Consider the following 26,839-nt stretch of genomic DNA (forward strand, 5'->3'; position numbering starts at 1 on the left):
AACAAACTAACATGGTCCAAGCACACCAAGAGAGTCGTGAAGAGGGCACGACAAAATCTATTCCCCCTTAGGAGGCTAAAAATATTTGGCATGAATCCTCAGATCCTCAAAAGGTTTTACAGCTGCACCGTCAAGAGCATGCTGACAGGTTTCATCACTGCCTGGTATGGCAACTGCTCGGCCTCCGACTGCAAGGCACTACAGAGGGTGGTGCGAACAGCCTAGTACATCACCAGGGCCAAGCTTCCTGCCATCCAGGACCTCTATACCAGGCGGTATCAGAAGAAGGCCCTAAAAATGGTCAAAGACACCAGGCACCCTAGTCATAGACTGTTCTCTCTGCTACCTCACGGCAAGCGGTACGGGAGTGCCAAGTACGGGAACGCCAGGTCTAGGTCCAAAAGGCTTCTAAACAGCTTCTACCCGCAAGCCATAAGACTCCTGAACAGCTAATCAAGTGGCTACCCAGACTATTTCAATTGCCCTCTCCCCCTTCTACGCTGCTGCTACTCTGTTATTATCTATGCATAGTCACTCTAATAACTCTACCTACATGTACATATTACCTCAATTACCTTGACACCGGTGACCCTGCACATGGACTCTGTACCGGTACCCCCTGTATGTATCCCCGCTATTGTTATTTACTGCTGCTCTTTCATTATTTTTTACTATTATTTCTTACTTTAAAAGTTGTATTCGGCGCATGTGACAAATACAGTTTGATTACACTAGAAAAAACAATTACCAATAAGCTTGGGTTACAATACAGATCTAATAATTGTGTTGCTGTATCCGTTAGAAAGACGTTAGTAACTCAACTGCTGCTTCCTCTCCTAGACTATGGCAACACCATCTATCAAAACACAACCAAGACCTTACTTTGCGAATTAGATGTAATTTATAACAATCTTTGCACAATGTAGAAATCACTAATTGGCTGTTACTCCCAAACAGAAGACAACTGCATTGGTACCAATAGTTTTATTTTTATGTATCGACAGACTTTACAAGATTCACACTACTCCTTTCGACATCAGTACCAATGACATATTCCAAGGGTATATCATGAGGTTGGAGTGTCACGACCATCGTATGAATAATTGAACTAAGGCGCAACGTGAGTAGAGTTCCACATTTTAATGATAGTGAGACTTCCAAAAACAACAAAGACATAACAATCGTGAAATACGTAGTGCACATAGGCACTCACAAAACAATATCCCACATCGCAGGTGGGAAAAAGGACACACAAAAACACTTGGGGTTGCCCTTGGGCTGTTTGTGGTCACGGACCCCGGTGTTGTCTCTGTCCTCCCTTACTCCTCGGCAACTCCCACCAAGGAAGGGTCTCTCATCCACCTAGTATCTCTTCCCATGTCCAACTCTCCTTCACCTCCTGGGCACGCTGCTTGGTCCTGACTAGGGGGGATATTCTGTCACGACCGTCGTATGAATAATTGGACCATGTCGCAGCGTGAGTAGAGTTCCACACTTTAATGATAGTGAGACTTCCAAAACGACAATGACATAACGATCGTGCACTGCATAGGCACTCACACAAAACAATATCCCACATCGCAGGTGGGAAAAAGGACACATTAAGTATGATCCCCAATTAGAGGTAACAATTATCAGCTGCCTCCAATTGGGAACCATACACACACACCAACATAGAAATATAATACCTAGAAACCCCCCTAGTCACGTCCTGACCTAAAACACCATAGAGAACCCAGAGGGCACTCTATGGTCAGGGCGTGACATGGAGTAAGATCTTTCAGATACAATGACCCAACTGACTGGAATAATTTACCTATTGAAATCAGGGTATTAAAATCACATTCAATTTAAGAAAGCCATTTTTCAAATGTTAAGAACAAACTGTGTTTTCAACTAATAGAAACATAACCATGTGAAGATATTTGTAAATATGTACTGTATGTATGCAACTGTATTTTATAGGTCATTTATTTGTTTTAGATGTAATTGTAGCAGTCGTTTTTAGTAGTTGTATTAGTAGTTGTAGCAGTAGTTTTTATTAGTTGTATTAGTAGTTGTGTCACACCCTGACCTTAGAGAGCCTTTTTATTTCTCTATTTGGTTAGGTCGGGGTGTGATTTGGGTGGGCATTCTAGTTTTCCTATTTCTTTGTTTGGCCTGGTATGGTTCCCAATCAGAGGCAGCTGTCTATCGTTGTCTGTGATTGGGGATCATACTTAGGCAGCCTTTTTTCCCCCTTTAGGATGTGGGATCTTGATTTTGTATAGGTGCTGTGTAGCCTGCAGAACATTACGTTCGTTTTGTATTCTGTTGTTTTTCGGTGTTCATTTTAAATAAAGGAAGATGTTCGCCTACCACGCTGCACCTTCTATAATTCATCTAACGACGGACGTAACAGAAAATCCCACCACAAACAGACCAAGCAGCGTGGCCAGGAGGAGCAGACATCCTGGACCTGGGAGGATATCTTGGCTGCTAAGGGATCCTGGACGTGGGAGGAGATCCTGGCCGGAAGGGATCGCCTTCCATGGGAGCAGACGGAGGCAGCGAGGGAGGTACAACGACGACACCGGGGTTTGCGTCCACAAAGACAGCCCAAATATTTTTTGGGGTGGGGCACACGGGGTGGTCGGCGGTACCGAGGTGTGAACAAGAGACAACCTGGGAGGAGGTAGAGAGGTGGTCAGTCGACCCAGGGAGAGTGCCAGAGCCCGCCTGGGATTCAATAGAACAGTGCGAGGAGGGATACCGGAGAATGGAGTTGGCGAGGAGTGTGCAGCAACGTAGGCGTTTGGAGGAGCGTGTCACCAGTCCGGTGCAATCTGGGCTGGTCCCACGCATCAGGCCTCCTGTGCGCCTCCACAGTTTTGTACGTCCTGTGTCTGCTCCTCGTACTCGCCCTGAAGTACATGTCCCCAGTCCAGTACGTCCTGTGCCTGCTCCTCACGCTCGTCCTGATTGCGTGGCACCAGCCCGGTGCCACCAGTGCCGGCCCCACGCACCAAGCTTCCGGCGACAGTTCCTATTCCAGAGCTTCTGGCGACAGTTCCCAGTCCAGAGCTTCCGGAGACAGTTCCTAGTCCAGAGCTTCCGGCGACAGTCCACAGTCCGGAACCTCCTGAGACGGTCCACAGTCCGGAACCTCCTGAGACGGTCCACAGTCCGGAACCTCCTGAGATGATCCTTGGCCCGGAGCCTCCTGTGATGATCCATGGCCTGGAGCCTCCAGTAATGATAAACGGTCCGGAGCCTCCAGTGATGATAAACGGCCCGGAGCCTCCAGTGATGATCCAAGGCACGCAGCCTCCAGTGATGATCCAGGGCCCAAAGCCTCCAGTGATGATCCACGGCCCGAAGCCTCCAGTGATGATCCACGGCCCGAAGCCTCCAGTGATGATCCACGGCCCGAAGCCTCCAGTGATGATCCATGGCCCGAAGCCTCCAGTGATGGTCCATGGCCCGGAGCCTCCAGTGATGATCCATGGCCCGAAGCCTCCAGTGATGATCCATGGCCCGGAGCCTCCAGTGATGATAAACGGCCCGGAGCCTCCAGTGATGATCCATGGTCCGGAGCCTCCAGTGATGATCCACAGCTCGAAGCCTCCAGTGATGATCCACGGCCCGGAGCCTCCAGTGATGATCCATGGCCCGAAGCCTCTAGTGATGATCCATGGCCCGGAGCCTCCAGTGATGATCCATGGCCCGGTGCCTCCATTGATGACACAAGGTCCAGAGTCTCCAGCAAGGGTCGGCAGTCCAGAGCCTCCAGCGACGGTCTGCAGTCCAGAGCCTCCAACGACGGTCGGCTGTCCAGACCCTCCAGCGATGGTCGGCGGTCCAGAGCCTCCAGCGACAGTCAGCGATCCGGAGCCTCCGGCGACGATCCACGGTCCGGAGCATCCTGCGACGGTCAGCGGTCCAGAGCCTCCAGCGACGGTCTGCGGTCCATGGCCTTCAGCGACAGTCTGCAGCCTAAAGCCTCCAGCGGGGGTTCCCAGTCCAGAGCCTCGTGCGAGGGTTCACCATCCGGAGCCTCCGGCGTCGGTCCGGAGTCCCCGGCGACGATCCACGGTCCGGTTCCTCCGGTGACGATCCACGGTCGGTTCCTCCGGCGACGATCTACGGTCCGGTTCCTCTGGCGACGATCCACGTTCCGGAGCCTCCGGCGACGATCCGCGGTCCGGTTCCACGGAAGCGGAGGGATCAGCGAGCAGAGCGGGGTCTATGTCCCGAACCGGAGCCGCCACCGAGGCTAGATGCCCACCCAAACCCTCCCCCATGGAGTCAGGTTTTGAGGATAGGATCCGCACCTTGAGGGGCGGGGGGGGTGGTACTGTCACACCCTGACCTTAGAGATCCTTTTTATTTCTCTATTTGGTTAGGTCGGGGTGTGATTTGGGTGGGCATTCTAGTTTTCCTATTTCTTTGTTTGGCCTGGTATGGTTCCCAATCAGAGGCAGCTGTCTATCATTGTCTCTGATTGGGGATCATGCTTAGGCAGCCTTTTTTCCCCCTTTAGGTTGTGGGATCTTGATTTTGTATAGGTGCTGTGTAGCCTGCAGAACTTTATGTTGTTTTTCGGTGTTCATTTTAAATAAAGGAAGATGTTCGCTAACCACGCTGCACCTTGGTCTAATTCATCTAACGACGGATGTAACAAGTTGGGGCAGTAGTTTTTATTAGTTGTATTAGTAGTTGTTAAAGTACATTTTTTTGTATTTGGACACTTGCAAAAAAGACGGTGCATCTCAAGAGACTTATTCTAGCAAAATTTCTGATAAATAAATAAATAATAAATAAATAGGTAATTAATTAATAGCATAATTAATACCAGGACCAATTGAATGAGGTTGTTGTTGTTGTTACTGATGCCATTGTTTTTGTATAGGTTTGGTTGGTTGAATTGAAGTGTCTTCAATAACAGAGTCTTTCAATAAATCACATTAAACTGGACCAGCCAATGTTTTGTGTAATATGTTTTTACACATTCCCAACCTCATAACAATACATGTGCTCATGCACAATGTAGGCCGATTCTTAGGCAACAGGCTTCATGAACATTTCTGAATAGGAATTAGATAACGACGAAGGAGGCAATAGGTCTATAGGCATGCATTATTTAGCACGAAGATAGAGTAGGACATGCAGCACACATAAACAACAGCGGTTCCATCTTGACTCAACCCCCTGAAGTTGTGGGTGGATGACATAAAGTCAATAAGACACTGCAGTATTCACAAATGGGGAGCCAGAGGGAATGACAGTCAGTCTTTCTTTGTTGTCTGCAATGAATAATTAAGCTATAATGTCTACATGCAAACAAATAAGAATTTGTTCTTTAACTGACTTGCCTAGTTAAATAAATGTAAAAAAAAAAAAAAAAATGCCAGTGCTTTATTCAATACTTTTTTAATTTATTTAACCTTTATTTCAAATCAAATGTTATTGGTCACATACACATGGTAAGCAGGTGTTAATGCGAGTGTAGCGACATGCTTGTGGTTCTAGTTCCTACAGTGCAGTAATATTTTACAAGTAATCTAACAATTCCCCAACAATTTCCTAATACACACAAATCTAACAAGTAATCTAACAATTAACCAAAAACTACCTAATACACACAAATCTAAAGGGGTGAATGAGAATATGTACATATAAGTATATGGATGAGCGATGGCCGAGCAGCATAGGCAAGGTGCAGTAGATGGCATAAAATATATGTATATATTGTATATACATGTATATACATGTGATATGAGTAATGTACGATATGTAAACATTATTAAAGTGGCATTTTTTTAAAGTGACTACTGATCCATTTATTAAAGTGTCCAGTGATTTCACTGGATGAATAAATATGAAGCGTTTCCAAGCCTACTGGCGGGCAGTGGGAGAAGATGGAACGAGGTGGATTTTGACCTAGATTTATACATATTTGATCTCAATACAGTTTTCTGTTCCCAACACTATAATGTGTTATGAACAGAGTGGACTAGGTTTTGTCGACTTTAGCCTTTGCCAAAGTTTTAAAAATCGCGTTGTTCAGAAGGAGCGCAAAGTCGAATTGAGTTACTGCACACGCGCATTTCACAGAGTAGGCGTTCCCTAACAGAAATATGCAGATATTTGCTGGAATGGGCCAATAGGATCTCGCTAGCTCGTGCTTGGCTCTGCACGCCTACTTGCTTGCTCTGCCCACAATGACTCATCTGTTCTATGCTGATTTGATGAATGTCTTGTATGACAAAAACCATTACAAGCTGGTTTTGGGACAGATCAACATCGCAAAGAATTTGATTGACAAGTAAGAAGCTGACTTCTTCCACTACTTATTTGCTTCCACTGATAATGTACACTGTTCAACTTGGTGTTCTCACTCGTGTTCTCCTTGCAGTGTTTCCAAAGACTATGTTTGACTGAAGCGAGCTTCTCTGGGTCGAATGTGCACCATCATGAAGCGACAGAAGCAAAGCTTGGAATACCTGGAACAAGGTAATCTTGCAGTTATTTCCTTTGTTTGATGAAAGGCTTGTCATGCATGTCTGAAAATGTCTCTGGTTTGCATATACTAGAACAGTGTTTCCCAAACTCAGTCCCAGGGACCCCATTTTGGATTTTGCCCAACTACACAGCAGAATCAAATGATGAAGGCTTGGTGATTAGTTGATTATTTGAATCAGTTCTGTAGTGGTAGGGCAAAACCCAAAATGTGACCCCTTGGGGTCCCTAGGACCGACATTCGGGAACCCTGTACTAGAAGATACTTCAGACATTTGGCTCCGGTTGTCATTGTTGATGTCTTGTTTACATTTAATGGTTGTTTTACTAGTGCACCAGCATCTTTCCTATTTACAAACAATTGATCCCAATACTCGGACTCTACTGCTTTGTGGATATCCCAATGTGGGCAAGTCTAGTTTAATCAACAAGGTACACATCCCTATTGCTGTTATTCTTTGTCATTTCAATGGTTAATACAACCTTTCTGTGTAATTTGTGATTATAATACAGTGTTCAATGGTTTCATGGCACAATTTGGGCAACCATTGTTAGAGGCATTGCGATAAGTTCTTGTCTGCTTTGCTGCACGATGGATCACGCTTATCTTGGTCAGATCGTAATTATAAAATGTGTTGTCAATGGCTTACCTTGTTAAATGGAAATAGGTTTAGGTTTATTTGAACATTTTGTTACATTTGCAGAACATGGGTAAAAATGTGTCATACAATTAGGGTTGCACATTTTGGGAAATATTCAGAGATGGAAACTTTCGGTGGGAATATATGGGAAATATATGCAAATTAATATTAATACCATTTAATTGTAGATGGTAGTGTAACATATCATATGGAGACAGAAACATAAACCTTTTACCTTATCATAAGTAGAAATAATTGCAAATGATTAAATCCTTCCAATAGAAAGGGAATATTGAATGATCCCCAATGATCCATCGCATCTCCCAAAAACGTTTTCAACATACATCTACCGTGTCGTGGCAATATGGCAGTCGTGCCAATATATCTAGTCTAGAAACTAAAGCTTTTAGTTGTCTTCCTCTCAGGTTTCCATGTCTTCTCCCTGGACCTCCTCAATGTCCACCTTTTGAACATCAGACTCTGAGGCCTCATCTTCAATGTCACTTTCCAACCTTGTTGAGGATAGCTCGTTGTCAGGCTCAAAAAGCCTCAAATTTGCCCAGTTGGCCACCAATTTTGCAACCCTTGTATTGGTAAGCCTGTTGCGTGCTTTGGTGGGTGTGTGTTCCCAAACAAGGACCAGTTGCGCTCCGAGGCGGCTGATGTTGGTGGGATTTGGAGGATGGAGTCAACAAGGGAAATTGCCTCAGAGCCACAGTCCCTTCCACCAGGTGGCTGATGAGATATATTGCCACGTCTGCCATATTGCCACGACTGCCATATTGCCACGACTGCCATATCGCCTCTCCATACCAAAGCTCTTGCTTGGAAGTGTACTTCGCCAGACTGGCAAGAACCTTGCCCTCATCCAGAACAAGGTGGCGAGACACGGTAGTGATGACACCATAGGCCTTGTTGATGACACCATAGGCCTCTGCACCAGCATGCTCTTGCCAGCATACTTGGGGTCCAACATGTACGCTGCAGCATATATGGGCATCAGGCAGAAGTCATCAGGCAACAGTGAAGTGGGCAGGGCACTACTGATTTCTTCTCTTACATCTGCAAGCAGAGTCTGAACATCATACAGGATGGCATTGTCTCCCTCAATTGCGTATAATGGCTACTGCTTTAGGTTTCAGGCTGCTTACCACTCTCCCAAAATACATCATCCAGAAGGATCCTCTTGATGGGGCTGTCCATATTAGCAGACTGTGATATGGCCATTTCTTGGAGAGACTCCTTCTCCTCCAGGAGACTGTCAAACATGATGACAACACCACCCCAGCGTGTGTTGCTGGACAGCTTCAATGTGGTGCTCTTATTCTTCTCACTTTGCTTGGTGAGGTAGATTGCTGCTATAACTTGATGACCATTCACTTACCTAACCATTTCCTTGGCTCTCTTGTAGAGTGTATCCATTGTTTTCAGTGCCATGATGTCCTTGAGGAGCAGATTCAATGCATGAGCAGCACAGCCAATGGGTGTGATGTGAGGGTAGGACTCCTCCACTTTAGACCAAGCAGCCTTCATGTTCGCAGCATTGTCTGTCACCAGTGGACATACCTTCTGTGGTCTAAGGTCATTGATGACTGCCTTAAGCTCATCTGCAATGTAGAGATCAGTGTGCCTGTTGTCCCTTGTCTGTGCTCTTGTAGAATACTGGTGTAGATGATGTAGTTAATTATTCCTTGCCCACGAACATTCGACCACCCATCAGAGATGAGAGATTGCAGCACAGTCTGCTTTCTCTATGATTTGCTTAACCTTCACGTGAACTCTGTTGGTTTGGTTGGGGGGGTGTATGCTGGGGTGTATGCTGGGCGAAGAACATTCAGAAATCTCTTCCGATGCACATTACCTGTGAGCATCAGAGTTGAACCAGTTGCATACACATTGCATACACAGCCCGAGCAAGACATTATTCTGCATTTCTCTGACTACATTCCTCCATTGAGTCAAAAAAAAATTCTGCTTCCAGGAGGACCAAGAGCTGTTGCTATCGATAAGGTGTCTGATTAATAATTTTCACCCTGAATAAAAGTAGAGGGACTTTTGTCAGAGGTTGCTTGTTGTGAGCGCTGAGGGAACTTTATGCACTTGGCCAGATGATTCTGTATCTTTGTTGCATTCTTGACATATGATTTGGTACAGTACTTGCAAATGTACACCGCTTTGAAATGTCTCCACACATCAGATAGTGCCCGTCGCATTTTCCTGTAAAGATTAGAAATAAATTAGTTTAAAAAATAAACATACAATTCCATGTACAGATAAATAGAAATGTTTTACAATGAAACATGTATTGAAACGGGTGAATTATCACTCTTCAGTTAGCAGCCTCAAGCAAGCTAAAACACACATGGTAGAAAAAACAAACTAGCAGAAATTGATAACAAGTTAGAAATTATTTAAACACACTTTGCTGTAGACTACTATTTACGAGTAAACAAAAAATCATGATTGTCATATTCACCCCACCCAGTATTGTAATCTAAACTTACCAGAAAGCATGTAGTCCTTGGCTCAGACAGTGTAGTAGTGTGGGCTCAATAGCATCTCATTAGTGTGCAAGATCTTGAGAATCAGCGAGTGAGAGTGCACTGCACATGTGATAGTAGAATGCGCTGTGCATTGAGGGTTGCAATTCCATTGAATTGTGGATAGTTTAACCAAAATATGCCTCAAGACCTAGAATTGCCTTGTGTATCCCACAATTTTCTTTTCACTGTTATAAGCTAACTTTTTGATGAATTTTAAGCCTGTGAATTATGGGAATTTTGCTTAACTTCCCATGGAACATTTCTGGAAAGTTTCTGACCCTTTGCAACCCTACATATACAATACATTGTAGTAGTGCAAGAAAAGATGTTGACAGAGCTGAACTGTCTTTCCAAGGTCACCAGAGCTGATGTTGAAGTCCAGCCCTATGCCTTCACCACCAAGTCCTTGTTCGTCGGCAACATGGATTACAAATACCTTTGTTGGCAGGTAACATGATGCACTTACACGATCCTCACGCCAGCTATATCTGGCTGGAATACTTTGGAAAGAGGTGAGTGTACATGCATATATGCATGCATACAGTACCAGTCAAAAGTTTGGACTCCTACCCATTCAAGGGTTTTTCTTTATTTTTACTGTTTTCTACATTGTAGAATAATAGTGAAGACATCAAAACAATGAAATAACACATATGGAAACATCTAGTAACCAAAGAAGTGTTAAACAAATCAAAATATATTTGATTTTCTTCAAAGTAGCCACCCTTTGCCTTGACAGCTTTGCACACTTTTGGCATTCTTTCAACCAGCTTCACCTGGAATGCTTTTTCAACCATATGCTGAGCACTTGTTGGCTGCTTTTCCTTCACTCTGCGGTCCAACTCATCCCAAACAATCTCAATTGGGTTGAGGTCGGGGGATTGTGGAGGCCAGGTCATCTGATGCAGCACTCCATCACTCTCCTTCCTAGTCAGATATCCCTTGCACAGCCTGGTGGTGTGTTGGATCATTGTCCTGTTGAAAAACAAATTATATTCCCACTAAGCTCAAACCAGATGAGATGGCGTTTTGCTGCAGAATGCTGTGGTAGCCATACTGGTTAATTGTGCCTTGAATTCTAAATAAATCACTGACAGTGTCACCAGCAAAGCAGAGTGAAGGAAAAGCAGCCAACAACTGCTCAGCATATGTGGGAACTCGTTCAAGACTCTTGAAAAAGCATTCCAGGTTAAGCTGGTTGAGAGAATGCCAAGACTGTGCAATGCTGTCAAGCTACTTTGAAGAATATCAAATACAAATGGATTTTGATTTAACACTTGGTTACTACATTATTCCATGTGTTATTTCAAAGTTTTGATGTCTTCACTATTATTCTACAAATGTAGAAAATAGTAAAAATAAAGAAACCCTTGAATGAGTATGTGTCCAAACTTTTGACTGGTGCAGTGTGTGTGTGTGTGTTATTAATTTGTGTGTGTGTGTGTATTTGATATTCATACACATTGCCACCAGATGTGTTATTGGCTAAATACTAGAGCACTGCACACAGTGCCGTCAAAGTTTTCAGACCCATTGACTTTGTCCACATTGTTACATTACAGACTAAATCTAAAATGGATTAAATAAATATCTTAAGCAATCTACACCCAATACCCCATAATGCTCAGGTGCATCCTGTTTCCATTGATCATCCTTGAGATGTTTCTACACCTTGATTGGAGTCCGCCTGTGGTAAATTCAATTGAATGGACATGATGTGGAAAGGCGCACAGCTGTCTATATAAGCTCCCACAGTTGACAGTGCATGTCGGAGCAAAAACCAAGCCGTGAGGTTAAGGAGTTGTCCGTAGAGCTCCCGAGACGACAGGATTGTGTCGAGGCACAGCGGAAGGTTACCAAAACATTTCTGCAGCATTGAAGGTCCCCAAGAACCCAGTGGCCTCCATCATTCTTAAATGGAAGAAGTTTGGAACCACCAAGACTCTTCCTGGAGCTGGCCACCTGACTAAACTGAGCAATCTGGGAGAAGTGCCTTGGTCATGGAGGTGACCAAGAACCCAAATGGTCACTCTGACAGAGCTCCGGAGTTCCTCTGTGGAGATGGTTGTCCTTCTGGAAGGTTCTCCCATCTCTGCAGCACTCCACCAATCAGGCCTTTATGGTAGAGTGGCCAGATGGAGGCCACTGCTCAGTAAAAAGCAACATGCCACCCCGCATGGAGTTTGCCAAAAGGCACCTAAAGACTCTCACACCATGAGAAACAAGATTCTCTGGTCTAATGAAACCAAGATTGAACTCTCTCGCCTGAATGCCAAGCGTCACGTCTGGAGGAAACCTTCACCATCCCTACGGTGAAGCATGGTGGTGGCAGCATCAAGCTGTGGGGAAGTTTTTCAGCGGCAGGGACTGGGAGACGAGTAGGGATCGAGGCAAAGATGAATGGAGAAAAGTACAGAGATCCTTAATGAAAACCTGCTCCAGAGCTCTCCTCAGACTGGGGTGAAGGTTCACCTTCCAACAGGACAACGACCATAAGCACACAGCCAAGACAATGCAGGAGTGGCTTCGGGACAAGTCTCTGAATGTCCTTGAGTGGCCCAGCCAGAGCCCGGACTTGAACCCCATCGAACATCTCTGGAGAGACCTGAAAATAGCTGTGCAGCAGCACTCCCCATCCAACCTGACAGCGTTTGAGAGGATCTGCAGAGAAGAATGGGAGAAACTCTCCAAATACAGGTGTGCCAAGCTTGTAGCATCATACCCAAGAAGACTCAAGACTGTAATAGCTGCCAAAGGTGTTTCAACAAAGTACTGAGTTAAGGGTCTGAATACTTATGTAAATGGAATATTTAAGTTTTTCCTTATGTTTTTTTTGTGCAGAATTTTCTAAACTTGTTTCTGCTTTGTCATTATGGGGTATTGTGTGTAGATTGATGTGGGACGGGACAAATGAATCCATTCTAGAATAAGGCTGGAACCTAACAAAATGTGTAAAAAGTCAAGGGATCTGAATACCGAAGGCACTGTACACATTAAGTACCCTTTGTAGGTCTGTGATGAAAAACCATGTGCCATGCTGAGCCTGTGATGGATAACCTCTACCACAGTATATGAAACCTTCAATAAAATACCCTGGGTAGTGATAGTTTCTCTTTCAATCGGCAGGAGTAGAATATGAGTAACACCTGGACCATTTCATGTGTATAGCTAACTCCATATTTGGCCGTAGGTGGTTGACACCCCAGGGATCTTGGACCACCATTGAGATGCAGGCCATCACAGCCCTGGCGCATCTGTGTTCTGCCGTGTGCTACGTGATGGATGTCTTCGAGCAGTGTGGCCAAACCCTGGAGCAGCAGCAACGAGCTCTTCAACAACATTTGGCCCCTCTTTGTCAAAAAGGTCAGAGCACCATTGATGATTTAAGACTGCATTACAAATTACACACTACTCCATTTATAGTGCATTAGTTTTTTACCAGGGTCCATAGAACTCTGGTCAAAAATAGGTTGCTATTTAGGAACTATATAGTGAATAGGGTGGGATAAAATATGTAAGTACCATGGATAACCTTTTAAATGTAGCTGTCACAAGTTGTAGGCTTGTGAGTAACAGTCAACAGTGCAAAAGTGAGAACCTTTTCCCTTTTAAAGCGCTCTGCTAAAATTGTGGGGGTGAAGCCTCAAGCTTGGCTGTTGCAGGCATGCGAGCACGGGTACACCAAGGAAGGATAGAAAAGGCTAGGACCGACTGTCACAGCTGATTTCCTCCTCTTCGTCTGAAGAGGTGTAGCAGGGATCGGACCAAAATGCAGCGTGGTAAGTGTCCATAGTTGTTTTTAATGAATAAACCAAAACACTACGAAACGTGAAATAACCGAAACAGTACCGTGTGGTGAAACAGACACGGAAACAATCGCCCACAAAATACCCAAAGAACATGGCTGCCTAAATATGGTTCCCAATCAGAGACAACGATAAGCACCTGCCTCTAATTGAGAACTAATCTAGGCAACCATAGACTTACATAAACACCTAGAAAGGACACACCCCATAAACATACAAAACCCCTAGACCAGATAAAACACACAAATCCCAATACGTCCACTCCTATTTAGAGTTTATCTTGTGATCTCGACAAAACAACTTTTGTGTAGTAATCATGAAATCAATAAGTTTTCGTCACGACATAACGAGGGATCTTTTTTTTTTTTCATTCATATGTCCTTTCTGGACTTGGTTTTTAATAATTCGTACTAATATTTTCTTGAATTTCAGGCCTGTGACAAACTTCTGGCCGATCGTGTCCATGGCAAAATGAAGGTCGAGAAGGTGCATGATGTTCTCAACAGATTGCATTTAGCAGTACCTGCTAAGAGGGATGAAAAGGTAGGCAAAATACTATACTTTCTGTAGAGGTGCATGTCTTTCCACACCAAAGTTAAACATGTATGCATGATTTTACTAATGTTGTACTATTTTTATTTTATGGTATATAAATTTGAATGGGAACAGGGGAAATTGGGCATGTCCTTTTAAGTATGCTCATTAGACTGTTTTCTCAACACTAGGTGAGACCACCATTTGTTTTCATTTTTTCCCTGTGTATGTAAAAGACAATATATTTTCACATGCTACAGCTCTTATGCTGTAGTGCAGGGGTCTAAATAAGTGCCTGAATAGAGCGGAATAATGAAAAAAGCATTGGAACTGGCTTCGAGGTCCGGAGTTTAGTTTGAGGGCTGTAGTGTATTCACACATTTCTGCTCATGCCCATTCAGAGCCACTATGCGGTGAATGCCCGTAGATCCCGGAGTGTTGGTGTTGCCAAGAAACGCAAGCGTGAGGCATCCATAGCTCCCACCACTCAAACCCGCAGCCAGAATGGTAGAGTGGGGGACGAGAGGCAATCTGGTGTTCGTGATCCTAAGTTTTGTGATGGCTATTTATAGAGTTTATCCGGTTTATGTATTATGATGCATTTACCTGACACTTCAACATTATATGGCAGCCATGTTTGCTCCCCCTTATGATTACATGGGGAATGTACAAAAAAATACGATAAAACTGAATGTCTAGAATGAGCAATATAATGCATTTACATCACACTACAACATTATATGGGGGAATATTTAAATAATGCTATGTAACTGAATGTATAGAATTAGAACAATATTCTAAAAGTTGGCATAACTCAATGTGTAGCTCTGGGCTACTTCATCTTTTCCTGTCATCAGGTGAATTGGCTTGTGTTAAAAATATGCACAATGCATATTGGGAAAGTGTTAGTCCCCTGGCTTAAAGAAACATAGTCTTAGGAGATGTTATGATTGTGTGTGTCTGAAGTGGCACCCTATTATGGGCCCAGGTCAAAAGTACTGCTCTATATAGGGATATGAGTGACATTTGGGACACAACCTGTGTTTTACTAAGGGTTTACTGAAAGTATTTTTTCCTGTATAGATGGCGAAGAAGGCCAAGAAGTTGATGAAGAGCCAACAGAAGGACATGAACTGCCAGGGGAAGAAGGGAGAGGCAGACAGACATGTATTTGACCTCAAGCCAAAACCTATTTTTCTCTGGCAAGAGAATGTCCGGAACAAACGATCACAGATAAAGGCATTGATCGATGAGGTTGGCGCGGTTTTCAGTGTAATCCAGCTTCTGTCAGAATTGTATACTTTTCACTGGAGTAAATCTGAAAATAAATGTTTGCCCTTTTCTGAATTATCTTTCATCATATTGAGGTAATGAGTGACACAAGTGACATTCCTGGTTTTGGAAAGCTGCGTAGTGGAGCACAAACCTCAATTCACCACAAGGTATCAGCCAGCAATTTTAGTGGTAGTTTTACTTCTGTGTCACTTACATGAACACCCACTGTCAAAGCTTCCAATTGCTGTGGCTACCAATTGTGATAAATAATCTCAAAGCGCATTCAAGTGAAGTGTACTTGAATTGTAAACTGTAAATGGAACGTATTGCCTTAACTCCTAGAATGTATCAATTGTATTGCTTTGGTGTAGCTAGAAACAAAGAAGATGAAGCTGCACACACGGTAACAGTTAAGTCCTCTCAACAAATGTGAGTTTATTCTACTGTGTACACTGCAGTGGGGGAAGTGATCAAATTTATAAACTGGTGCTTTATTAAAAATGATTATTAAAAATAAATGTGAATAATTTACTATCTTACGCTGTCTGTTAATTCCAGTGTGATGAAAAAATAGATATATCTACAATTTTAGGAAAATCATAGCTTGTGTGAATGAGAAAAATATTGTGGTCCTACTTGACTCATGGGGTTTGTCCAAAGGGGGTGTTGAAAACAAAAATTTGGGCAATGAACCCGGAACTAGGCGTAACTTCCTTCGGTGGCCCGGATGAAACGGCCAGTCAGTTAGCTGCTATCTGTTTGATAGTGGGTAGCTGCATAAACTGTCAAAAGAAGGGAAGCTAGACGTCAACAAGTATAAATATTTGTTTGTCGTAGATAATGGCAAATGGGTTCATGGCAGAATAAATTTCAGAGCGACTTGGAACAAATATCTGGATTTCTAGTATTGTAAGTATATGTATTTTTTATTCTATTGTATGTGCACGGTTCTCTGCTAGCGAGTTCGCTAGCTCACTAACTAGCTCGGTACGTCAATTCAGTTAACTAGTTAGCGTCGTTGTAGGTCGCCGTAGCTATTTTTTGTAGTTGTCAATTGGGGTGTACATTTTGTTCAAAATAGCTAGATAATAGACAGTCTTCGTTCTGTCACCTCAGTAATATCAATGAACATTTGTCAGATGGGTAGCATGAGTTATTTCGCGTCATAACTAGCTAGCTAGGTAGTTTGACAGCTAGCTAGTCTGGTTATAACTACGTTCTTACTAGGGGATCAGGCAGGGTGGCTTGACAGGGATTTTATTTTAGGTTCATCTTCAACAGTAATTGTTAACTTGCAGTAACGTTTGATAGGATGTATTGTGTCACATTCGTTGAACGTTTTCTTGCCTGACATCAGTCCTTCACACACCCCTTCAAGGGCAACATAATTCCAATATTGACATGTGGACATCACATAGTTATTATCAGTCATGATATGAAGTTAATCTAATGTTTTAGCTATTCCATTTATTTTATGATGACTCCAGTACCTATCAGACATGCTCAGAGTCCTCAAGATGTCCTCTTTAAATCAATGATGATGCCCCTGGGAGCTGTAAAGATATGAATGAGAATATGATAAATACTGTTTGCATGTGGGGTATGTGTACCTGAACATCTCCAAAGGCAACAGTATATACCACAATCTTTGGCCATACTGACTAAGGAAGACACTCTTAGTATGTATAGGTATGGCCTTGTGTAAAGACCTCTGGAATAGCTCCGAACTAATATGGCTAATCATTTTAACCATGTACTTTGCTTCCTCCTTTACAGTTTCACATAGGAAGGTTGGGAGTCTATGAGTAGGGATGCCTGTCGAAAGTGGAAGCAGTGCAGCTTCTCGCCAGGCCAAGCAGAAGCGCAAGTCCCACAGCCTGTCCATCCGCCGGACCAACAGCACAGAGCAGGAGCGCACAGGTTTACAGAGGGAGATGTTGGAGGGACAGGTGAGGACTGGGCTGGGGGGGGCATGAGAACAATACACAGATTAGTAGAGTTTTCATTTGCTTTTATCTGTCTGAATGTTGTCATCATGACTAGAGATTTTCCTATCTGAACACAAACTAGGATATCCTTGTCAGATTGCAAAATTGTATAGAATAGAATGAGGCAATCCACATGTCTGTGGTAGTTGTGTTCTTATCTTGGGTGCACTAATGGCCCTGTCGTTTGAACCAATAGGTTCACTAGTCTAAAATAGGCCTAATCCCTTTACACTGTGATCCATCAGTTTAGAGAGCATGAAATGCTGTTGTGCTGTTTAACCATCAGAATCAATGTGTGCTCTTCTGTCCCTGATCAAGTGATGCAAGTGGACTCAAGCTAATCTATTTCAACATCACTTAGTTAAGTCAATTATATGATATAAAGTGTATGGATGCAGTTATAAGAACAGAACATATTCAGTTGAATGATACATCAGACTACATGATATACAACAGCCAAAATATACTTCCCCTATCATAAAATATAAATTAGCCTAACATTGATTTAGCAAACAGTTGTAATCCAAGTAGTAAGTTAATGTAGGTATTTTTGTGGAATTGTTTATTCAATTATCTTAGTTCTATGTTAGCTATTATAAACGGTCTGGTTCGAGCTCTGAATGCTGATTGGCTGACAGCTGTGGTATATACCACGGGTATGACAAAACGTACATTTTTTTCTGCTCTAATTTCATTGGTAACCAGTTTACAATAGCAAAAAGGCACCTTGTGGGTTTGTGGTATATGGCCAATATACCACGGCTAAGGGCTGTATCCAGGCACTCCGCTTTGAGCTTAAGAACAGCCCTTAGACGTGGTATATTGGCCATATACCACACCTTCTTGGGCTTTATTGCTTAATTGTCTTCAGACTTTCTACACTCCAACACTGAACAAACAGATTAAGATAAATTCTATGTCTGATCATTAAAGGCATGCCCAGACAATAATTAAGGGGATGCCCAGATAACTATGGGGATCAACTGTAAAATGCCACTTGCCTTTGTCAGTATGTCTTTTTCATAGTAGTGTATGTTTTCAGCTTTTTTCTGCATATTATTGTGGTAGCATGTAGCGTTACTTCAGAGGAATAATTCATCTTTCTCTTAAATTATTCGGGACATGGGGCAAACCACTTAATCCAACTTTTGTTTTTACTCTGGCTACTTTGATAAGTCTAACTCTGCTGATAATCTGCGTCACCATTTGAAACCTGAGGTAAGTTAGGTGTTCAGAAACACTGCAGCTGTGCCAGAATGTAGAGTACCGGCCTCTCGAGTGGCGCAGTGGTCTAAGGCTGTGCCACTAGAGATTCTGGGTTCAAGTCCAGGCTCTGTCGCAGCCGGCCGTGACCGGGAGACCCATGGGGTGGCGCACAATTGGCCCAGCGTCGTCCGGTTTAGGGGAGTGTTTGGCCGGCAGGGATGTCCTTGTCCCATCGCGCACTAGCGACTCTTGTGGCGGGCCGTGCGCGGTGCACTCTAACATGGTCGCCAGGTGTACAGTGTTTCTTCCGACACATTGGTGCGGCTGGCTTCCGGGTTAAGTGGGCATTGTGTCAAGAAGCAGTGCGGCTGGGCAGGGTTGTGTTTCGGAGGACGCACGGCTCTCGACCTTCACCTCTCCTGAGTCCGTACGGGAGTTGCAGCGATGAGACAAGACTGTAACTACCAATTGGATACCACGAAATTGGGGAGAAAAAGGGCAACAAAAAAAAAATATGTAGATTACCTTCTCAATAGCATACTAAATAGTTTAGGTGTAATGTAGTGTTCTCTCTCCCTAGGTTCATTCACACACTATGCAGTTCCTTTCCCCTTGCCAAAACATTCAATTCTATTAAAGGGATTTTGGCAATAAGGCTCATTAACTACTTCCTCGGAGTCCAATGAACTCCAATATATCATTTTTATGTCTGCGTGCAGTTTGCGCTAGTGTAATGACCATCTACGGGTATCTACGCTAACGCTAGTTAGCAATGGTTCGCAAAACTACCTCTAACTTTTTTCATACTGGACACTGAGACATAAAAATGGTGTCTGCAAGTTCATCTGACTCTGCGGAAAAATCCAGAAGTACAGCAAGCTTGATTCAACATGTTCTGTGCTCCTATCCAGAAAATCTGTTTTCAGTATTGCAAATCTCTCCATTGCTATTAGCGCAATGACATGCTAGCTGTTCCCATAGACTTCCAATCATTGAGCCAATTACTATCCATTTAAAAGCTTGTCTATATGTGTGCATATACAGTGCCTTGCGAAAGTATTCGGCCCCCTTGAACTTTGCGACCTTTTGCCACATTTCAGGCTTCAAACAAAGATATAAAACTGTATTTTTTTGTGAAGAATCAACAACAAGTGGGACACAATCATGAAGTGGAACGACATTTATTGGATATTTCAAACTTTTTTAACAAATCAAAAACTGAAAAATTGGGCGTGCAAAATTATTCAGCCCCCTTAAGTTAATACTTTGTAGCGCCACCTTTTGCTGCGATTACAGCTGTAAGTCGCTTGGGGTATGTCTCTATCAGTTTTGCACATCGAGAGACTGAAATTTTTTCCCATTCCTCCTTGCAAAACAGCTCGAGCTCAGTGAGGTTGGATGGAGAGCATTTGTGAACAGCAGTTTTCAGTTCTTTCCACAGATTCTCGATTGAATTCAGGTCTGGACTTTGACTTGGCCATTCTAACACCTGGATATGTTTATTTTTGAACCATTCCATTGTAGATTTTGCTTTATGTTTTGGATCATTGTCTTGTTGGAAGACAAATCTCCGTCCCAGTCTCAGGTCTTTTGCAGACTCCATCAGGTTTTCTTCCAGAATGGTCCTGTATTTGGCTTCATCCATCTTCCCATCAATTTTAACCATCTTCCCTGTCCCTGCTGAAGAAAAGCAGGCCCAAACCATGATGCTGCCACCATGTTTGACAGTGGGGATGGTGTGTTCAGGGTGATGAGCTGTGTTGCTTTTACGCCAAACATAACGTTTTGCATTGTTGCCAAAAAGTTCAATTTTGGTTTCATCTGACCAGAGTACCTTCTTCCAGATGTTTGGTGTGTCTCCCAGGTGGCTTGTGGCAAACTTTAAACAACACTTTTTATGGATATCTTTAAGAAATGGCTTTCTTCTTGCCACTCTTCCATTAAGGCCAGATTTGTGCAATATACGACTGATTGTTGTCCTATGGACAGAGTCTCCCTCCTCAGCTGTAGATCTCTGCAGTTCATCCAGAGTGATCATGGGCCTCTTGGCTGCATCTCTGACCAGTCTTCTCCTTGTATGAGCTGAAAGTTTAGAGGGACGGCCAGGTCTTGGTAGATTTGCAGTGGTCTGATACTCCTTCCATTTCAATATTATCGCTTGCACAGTGCTCCTTGGGATGTTTAAAGCTTGGGAAATATTTTTGTATCCAAATCCGGCTTTAAACATCTTCACAACAGTATCTCGGACCTGCCTGGTGTGTTCCTTGTTCTTCATGATGCTCTGCGCTTTTGACGGACTTCTGAGACTATCACAGTGCAGGTGCATTTATACGGAGACTTGATTACACACAGGTGGATTGTATTTATCATCATTAGTCATTTAGGTCAACATTGGATCATTCAGAGATCCTCACTGAACTTCTGGAGAGAGATTGCTGCACTGAAAGTAAAGGGGCTGAATAATTTTGCACGCCCAATTTTTCAGTTTTTGATTTGTTAAAAAAGTTTGAAATATCCAATAAATGTCGTTCCACTACATTATTGTGTCCCACTTGTTGTTGATTCTTCACAAAAAAAATACAGTTTTATATCTTTATGTTTGAAGCCTGAAATGTGGCAAAAGTTTGCAAAGTTCAAGGGGGCCGAATACTTTCGCAAGGCACTGTGTATATGTGTGTGTGTATATATATATATATATATATATATATATATTTAAAAAAAATCTATATATACTGAAAAGGTTATCATTTAATAGTGCTAAGGGGACTGTAACCCCTATTGGGGTATTAAATGATAACCTTTTCAGTGTCGTCTTGCAGGAATATTATGCTAAATATTTTGTTGTTATAGCACTGGGGCCCACACATTTTGAATTTGAAGTCTTGCTCTCATTATAAACCAAAGGGTGAATTATTCTGTTATTTCTTTCTTATTTTACCAAAAATATTAATATTATCAATTTCTCCCCCATTTATGCATCTGCAGGATTCCAAATTGCCATTGTCTTTGAGAAGCAATCTTCTGGACCTGTTTGGCCAGATTGAGAGGGAGTTTGAAAACCTCTACATTGAAAACATTGAGTGTAAGTATAGCACACGAATTGGTGCATAACATTTCTATAGCTTTTTATGTGTGGTCATCATTGGAATGGATGTCACTCTGTGTACACCACTAACCATATGTGAAAATGTCTTGATTGATATGTTTGATAATCCCATTTCTATTAATTTGCAGTGCGTAGAGAGATTGAAACACTGAACGATCGTTTGACAGCTGAAGGACAAACCATCGATGGGGGAGATTTGACAAAGGGGGCACTTAAAACAAAAGGTTTATAGACAGTAGAATTTCCTTTGACATTAGAAAGTTTAGCATTATTTCTGTTCAACACATGTTAATACTGCTGTGATGGGCCTTAATGCCAAATTAAGAAAATTAGATAGGGATCCACAATATTTTGATTAGAGACTTCTGACTTCTTATTCTGTTCTCATAATGTGCTCTCTCTTTACTCACAGCAAGTCATAGCACAAGTCAACTTTCACAAAAACTGAAGACCACTTATAAGGCATCTACAAGCAAGGTAAAATGCCTTATATTTCTCTCTGACTTGCATTTTTATTTTATTTTACCTTTATTTAACTAGGCAAGTCAGTTAAGAACAAATTCTTATTTTCAATGACGGCCTAGGAACGGTGGGTTAACTGCCTGTTCAGGGGCAGAACGACAGATTTGTACCTTGTCAGCTCGGGGATATGAACTTGCAACCTTTCGGTTACTTGTCCTGATGTTTAAAAGAAAAGGGTTACTATTGTTGAGTACCTACAACTAGTGCTGAGCGATTTAACTGAAATGTCGGTTATTTTGGGGGTTTTAAAACAACTAATTGACTCAAGTTGGTGAAATTATTTTAATTTGATTTCTTTCAGTTTTTTTCTGTGAGCTCAATGCGTGCATTGTGCAATTTCTGTAGAGATCACATCAAGCCCAAACTGCAATTAAGTAGAGAAATGTAGTTTGCAACAGGCCAATATTCTACATAGTTTAGCTCAGAAAATATGGTAATAAACTGCAATGCCCATAATCCATTGCACGCCTACTTGTCCGGTCTGTGTTTCTTTTACGCCTGTTACGTTAGGTTAGTGTGGGGCAGACATGGAGAGAGAAGGGACAGAATGTGTGATCCTAAGGGATAGTGCAGTTGCTTTGTGAGGTATGTCCTAATACATGATTTAAGTGATTCTTAGTTGTTACTCAGCAGTTATAAAAGTAAGCCTTATTTACTTTGAAGAACTACTAAAATAGTGATTTTGTCAGACAGTATAGGCAGCTCTAGAGCGATGATTACTTGGAAGAAATGAATAAAGTCATCAAATGTAATATACACAACAACTTAAACATTTTATTAAAGATAAGTAATGTAAATAAATGATGGTTATTAGGTGATAATCAGTAATTGGCAGTCACTACCATCATGAGACTTTATTCTGTTACAGCATTCAACCCACATAATACATAGTGCATTTAATGTTTAAAAAAAACATGATCAAAATCAAAAAACGTGATTCTTTTTACACTAATCGCTCAGCACTACTTACAATTTAGTTGTTCTCTATTACAATAATTATTTTGGCAAAGGGGTGACTTAGAGGGAACAAAGCCCACTGTTCTATTGAAACACAATAGAACACAATTGAAACACAAAAACACACTATTTATTTTTGAGGAAATAGATGTAAGGATATATTTGAAATACAATCACTTTAGGTTTGTACTGTATGTGAAGTTTTCATTGAACAGGAGATATGAAAGTGGTGATATTGTCAATTTATTCATTTTTAAAAAAATCTTTTACCTGTGTCATAGCACTCACATTCTTTCCATGGCAAAGTAGGTGATGGACCTCTTCTCACCTTCACTGTGGGAAACATTGCGGAGGTGTGGGGTAGAGACTCATGGGTAACAGGTTCTTCATGTCCCCTGTGTCCCCCCACCGCTATGCATGAGCAGCCCAGCCATGGGGGTGATGCACCATTCCCAAGACACTTGGTGATTGAAATGTATGACTTGTTGTTTTCCAGACTAATTTCAGTGAGACTTATTAAAGACACCAATTGATATCTAACTAACTAAAGCTTTCTAAGCAATTAAGGCTACGCATTTCGTTTTTTGTTTGTTTCTGCATTCACTAGAATGCATTTCAATTGGATTTCCAAGCTGAAGGCCGAAAGTTTGACAAGATCTCTGTGAAATGTCTTGAGCTTCAATGTCTTAAAGGGATACTCTGAGATTCTGGCATTTTGTCTTTGCGTGCAGTATGAAGTAAGTTGAGGTAGATTCAGTGCTAACTAGCATTAGCGCAATGATTACAGATACAGTAGCATACGCTAGCATACCTGTAGACTTCCTGTAGCATTGCCAGAATCTCGCAGTATCCCTTTAATGACTAACGGTTTTTAGGTGAAACGGCATTTGTGGGCCTTTTTTTGTATCCCAGTCAGTGCAATGACCGATGATATTGTGCTCTTTCTATCATTTACATTTGAGTCATTTAGTAGAAAAAACCTACCACAGTTACTGCAATTAGACTCTTCTTTGAAGTAGTATTCCTCTATAGCTCAGTTGATAGAGCATGGTGCTTGCAACACCAGGATAGTGGGTTCGATTCCTGGGACCACCTGTACGTAAAATGTATACATGCGTAACTGTAAGGCCCTTTGGATAAAAGCGTTTGCTAAATGGCTATTATTATTATTATTATTATTATTATTTTGAAACATTACAAATAATAAGTTAGGCTGACGGCTTGCTCTGTTCAATGTATGCTATTAAACCATGCATTCATTGCATTCTATGTTAAAACATTTATGATATATATGTCATTTTCAGAAATGCCTCTTGGAAGGCCTCAAGCAAACACTAATCCTTTCTTGGAATGCTGATGATTTACTGATGTAAAACAAGCAACCATTTGATATGCTCATTGCAGATGATTCACTGTCTGAATAGGCTATAGCCCATAAACTGGGTCAGGGAGCCATAGATATTTGGCCAGTTTCCTACCTACTGATTTAACGATGTTTTGCAGAATCTAACACACTACCTATTGCCTGTTGCCTAATGGTTAAATATAGCGTAACGCCAGTGTTATGTCTAAATTGGTTCTGTAATCCTTAACAGCTCTTTGAGTATAAACTGAACTGCTATCTTTCCTAGGGCCTCCATTCACGACTGAATAGTTTATGCACACCTTTTAAAATGCATGTGACTTATCCTGTTTCATAGGAACTGTCTATTAAATCACACCTGGGAACATTTAGAATGTCTATATGTATGTTAGTCCTGAAATGTTTTTTTTCAACTGATTTGATATTCATTTATTTTGTATTACACCATCGCATGTATCTCGCACCAAAGCCTCAGGGGGCGTCCCAAATGGCTCTGGTCAAATGTAGTGCATTATTTAGGAAATAGGGTGCTATTTAAGAGAGACCCTCAGCTATTGTATCTGCAGATGTTTTATCTGTGCAGCCTTGAGACACAGAGCTGCTGCTGCTATGTGTGGATAGGCTGCTGTGCTGCTAGCTTGTTCTGTGCTTACAAACAACCCCTGGTTTACCAATCGCTGAAAACTACCTGCAACTTAACAAATCAAAGTTTTGGGTAACATTTTGGTATTCTATCATGCCATTATGCTGTTACTAGACCTATATGTTTACTGTAAGTTCACATAGGGTTGAATTTACACTTTATTTTCCATAATGTTCTCAAGGATGATTTTATGTTTTTTGTATGTGGTTGCAATATTCTGGTTTTCCAGACATCTGTTTTGAGGATTTTGGATTTCTTGGTTATTCCCTGTTGATTCTGGGAATCTTTCAACTGGGATTTCTGGGACACCTGGGCATTTTTGGGAAAGTTATTAGAGTTTTGCAGCCCTGTTTATGTATGTTGTTGAATTATTTTGGTGAGATAACTGACCTGCTACTTTATGCCCTCCTGCTTTTACAGTGGGAACTTATTTAGTGGTTTGTTTCAAACACCTGCCACTCCAAAGTCCAACTTGTTTTATTTCCATTTTAGATGTAAACATGGATACTGACTGATGATAATCATTTCGCTATTATTATTTGAAGTCTTTTTGTTTTATTTAACCTTATATTGCTTAATATGTTCTTTATCCCCTCTTATTTCTTTCACAGCTTTGCATTTAAAAGGAGTTTTGATTAATGCTGCATATTGATTGTGTCCCCAACATGATACTGAGGTGATGTGAATAAATAAATAATGATCATTGTGTCCCAACTGGCACCCTATTCGCTAATATTGTGCACTATTTTTGGACGTAGCCTAAAAACCTAAGCTTCTTAGCCATCGCAGAGGTATCATGCTAACTGTTTGGAACCCTAATGACCCTGTGACCCCCACCCACCCAGTGCTGCTGTCCCTCCCTGCTTCCATTTATGCTTCCTCCTCTTCATTCACCTGTGTGTTAACACCATCTCCTGTCTGCTGCCCTTCAGATCGTCTCCAGTTTTAAAGCCACCACGTCCAGAGCCGTGTGCCAGCTGGTTAAGGAGTATGTAGGTCACAGGGATGGCATATGGGACCTGAGTGTCACCAGGACACAGCCCGTGGTGCTGGGCACAGCTTCGGCAGGTAGATCGCTACAGTACATCCCAATGCCATTGTGGTAGGGTTGCAAAATTCCAGTTAATTCCCTGGTTTTATAGAAATCCCAGATGTAAGGTTCCTGGAATCAGGAGGAAATAAGTAGGAGAAACATAAACTCCCACCAGTATTTCTGGAAAATCTGTCAAGTTTTTGCAAGCTAGAATTTTGCAAGCCTAGCTAGCTACAGTGCTTCCCAATGTCTTGGCTGCTGGCCTTATTGTCCTCCTGGCCCAAGACTAACAATAATGTTAGTGAGTCACAGCCTAACAGGGCTTTAAAATTCACTGCAGACTTTGGTTTAATATTCAATCCATTTAACTGTCAACATGTCTGTGTTAAGGTTGTGATAAAGCGATCATAAGGTCTAGTAATGATTGCCTTCAGACCGGAGAGCTTATTGTGCTTTTAATACGCTAAGAGGGGGCAAATGTAATTTGGAATGGTTACAGTATGATGGTAGTGCGAGCTGAATTAATCATGAACTGTATCCCAAATGGCACCCTATTCCCTATTTAGTGCAATACTTTTGACCAGGGCCCATAGTGCTACTGGTCAAAAGTTATGCTTTATATTGGAAATAGGGTGCCATTTGAGACTCTCAAAGGATTACAGTGTGAAACTAGCGTGGCCTACTGTTCTAAGCCACTGTGTGTGTACACCACGTGTCTGTC

At 42.2% G+C, this 26,839-nt stretch overlaps 1 protein-coding gene across 6 annotated transcripts in view; it reads left to right on the forward strand.

Annotated features, from left to right (window-relative positions):
• Window positions 1–6,149: 6,149 nt before the first annotated feature.
• Window positions 6,150–26,839, forward strand: part of LOC110508774 (WD repeat-containing protein 37) — a 35,958-nt gene continuing 15,268 nt past the window's right edge. For 2 of the 6 annotated variants that reach the window (XR_005040296.1, XM_036967045.1), the window contains exons 1-7: window positions 16,007–16,209; window positions 17,077–17,249; window positions 21,480–21,576; window positions 21,729–21,824; window positions 22,013–22,077; window positions 23,361–23,384; window positions 26,018–26,153. Coding sequence is in view for 5 of the 6 variants with exons in the window: in XM_036967045.1 (XP_036822940.1) it covers window positions 17,112–17,249; window positions 21,480–21,576; window positions 21,729–21,824; window positions 22,013–22,077; window positions 23,361–23,384; window positions 26,018–26,153 (556 nt within the window). In the remaining variant the exon portion in view is untranslated. Of the gene's footprint in view, window positions 6,308–6,397; window positions 6,496–10,040; window positions 10,134–12,875; window positions 13,049–16,005; window positions 16,210–17,076; window positions 17,250–21,479; window positions 21,577–21,728; window positions 21,825–22,012; window positions 22,078–23,360; window positions 23,385–26,017; window positions 26,154–26,839 lie in introns of those variants that run through there. The other 4 variants (XM_036967046.1, XM_036967047.1, XM_036967048.1 and 1 more) reach the window with 4 other exon arrangements.

The sequence above is a fragment of the Oncorhynchus mykiss genome, chromosome 28 (genome assembly GCF_013265735.2).
Source record: "Oncorhynchus mykiss isolate Arlee chromosome 28, USDA_OmykA_1.1, whole genome shotgun sequence".
Lineage (NCBI taxonomy): Eukaryota > Metazoa > Chordata > Actinopteri > Salmoniformes > Salmonidae > Oncorhynchus > Oncorhynchus mykiss.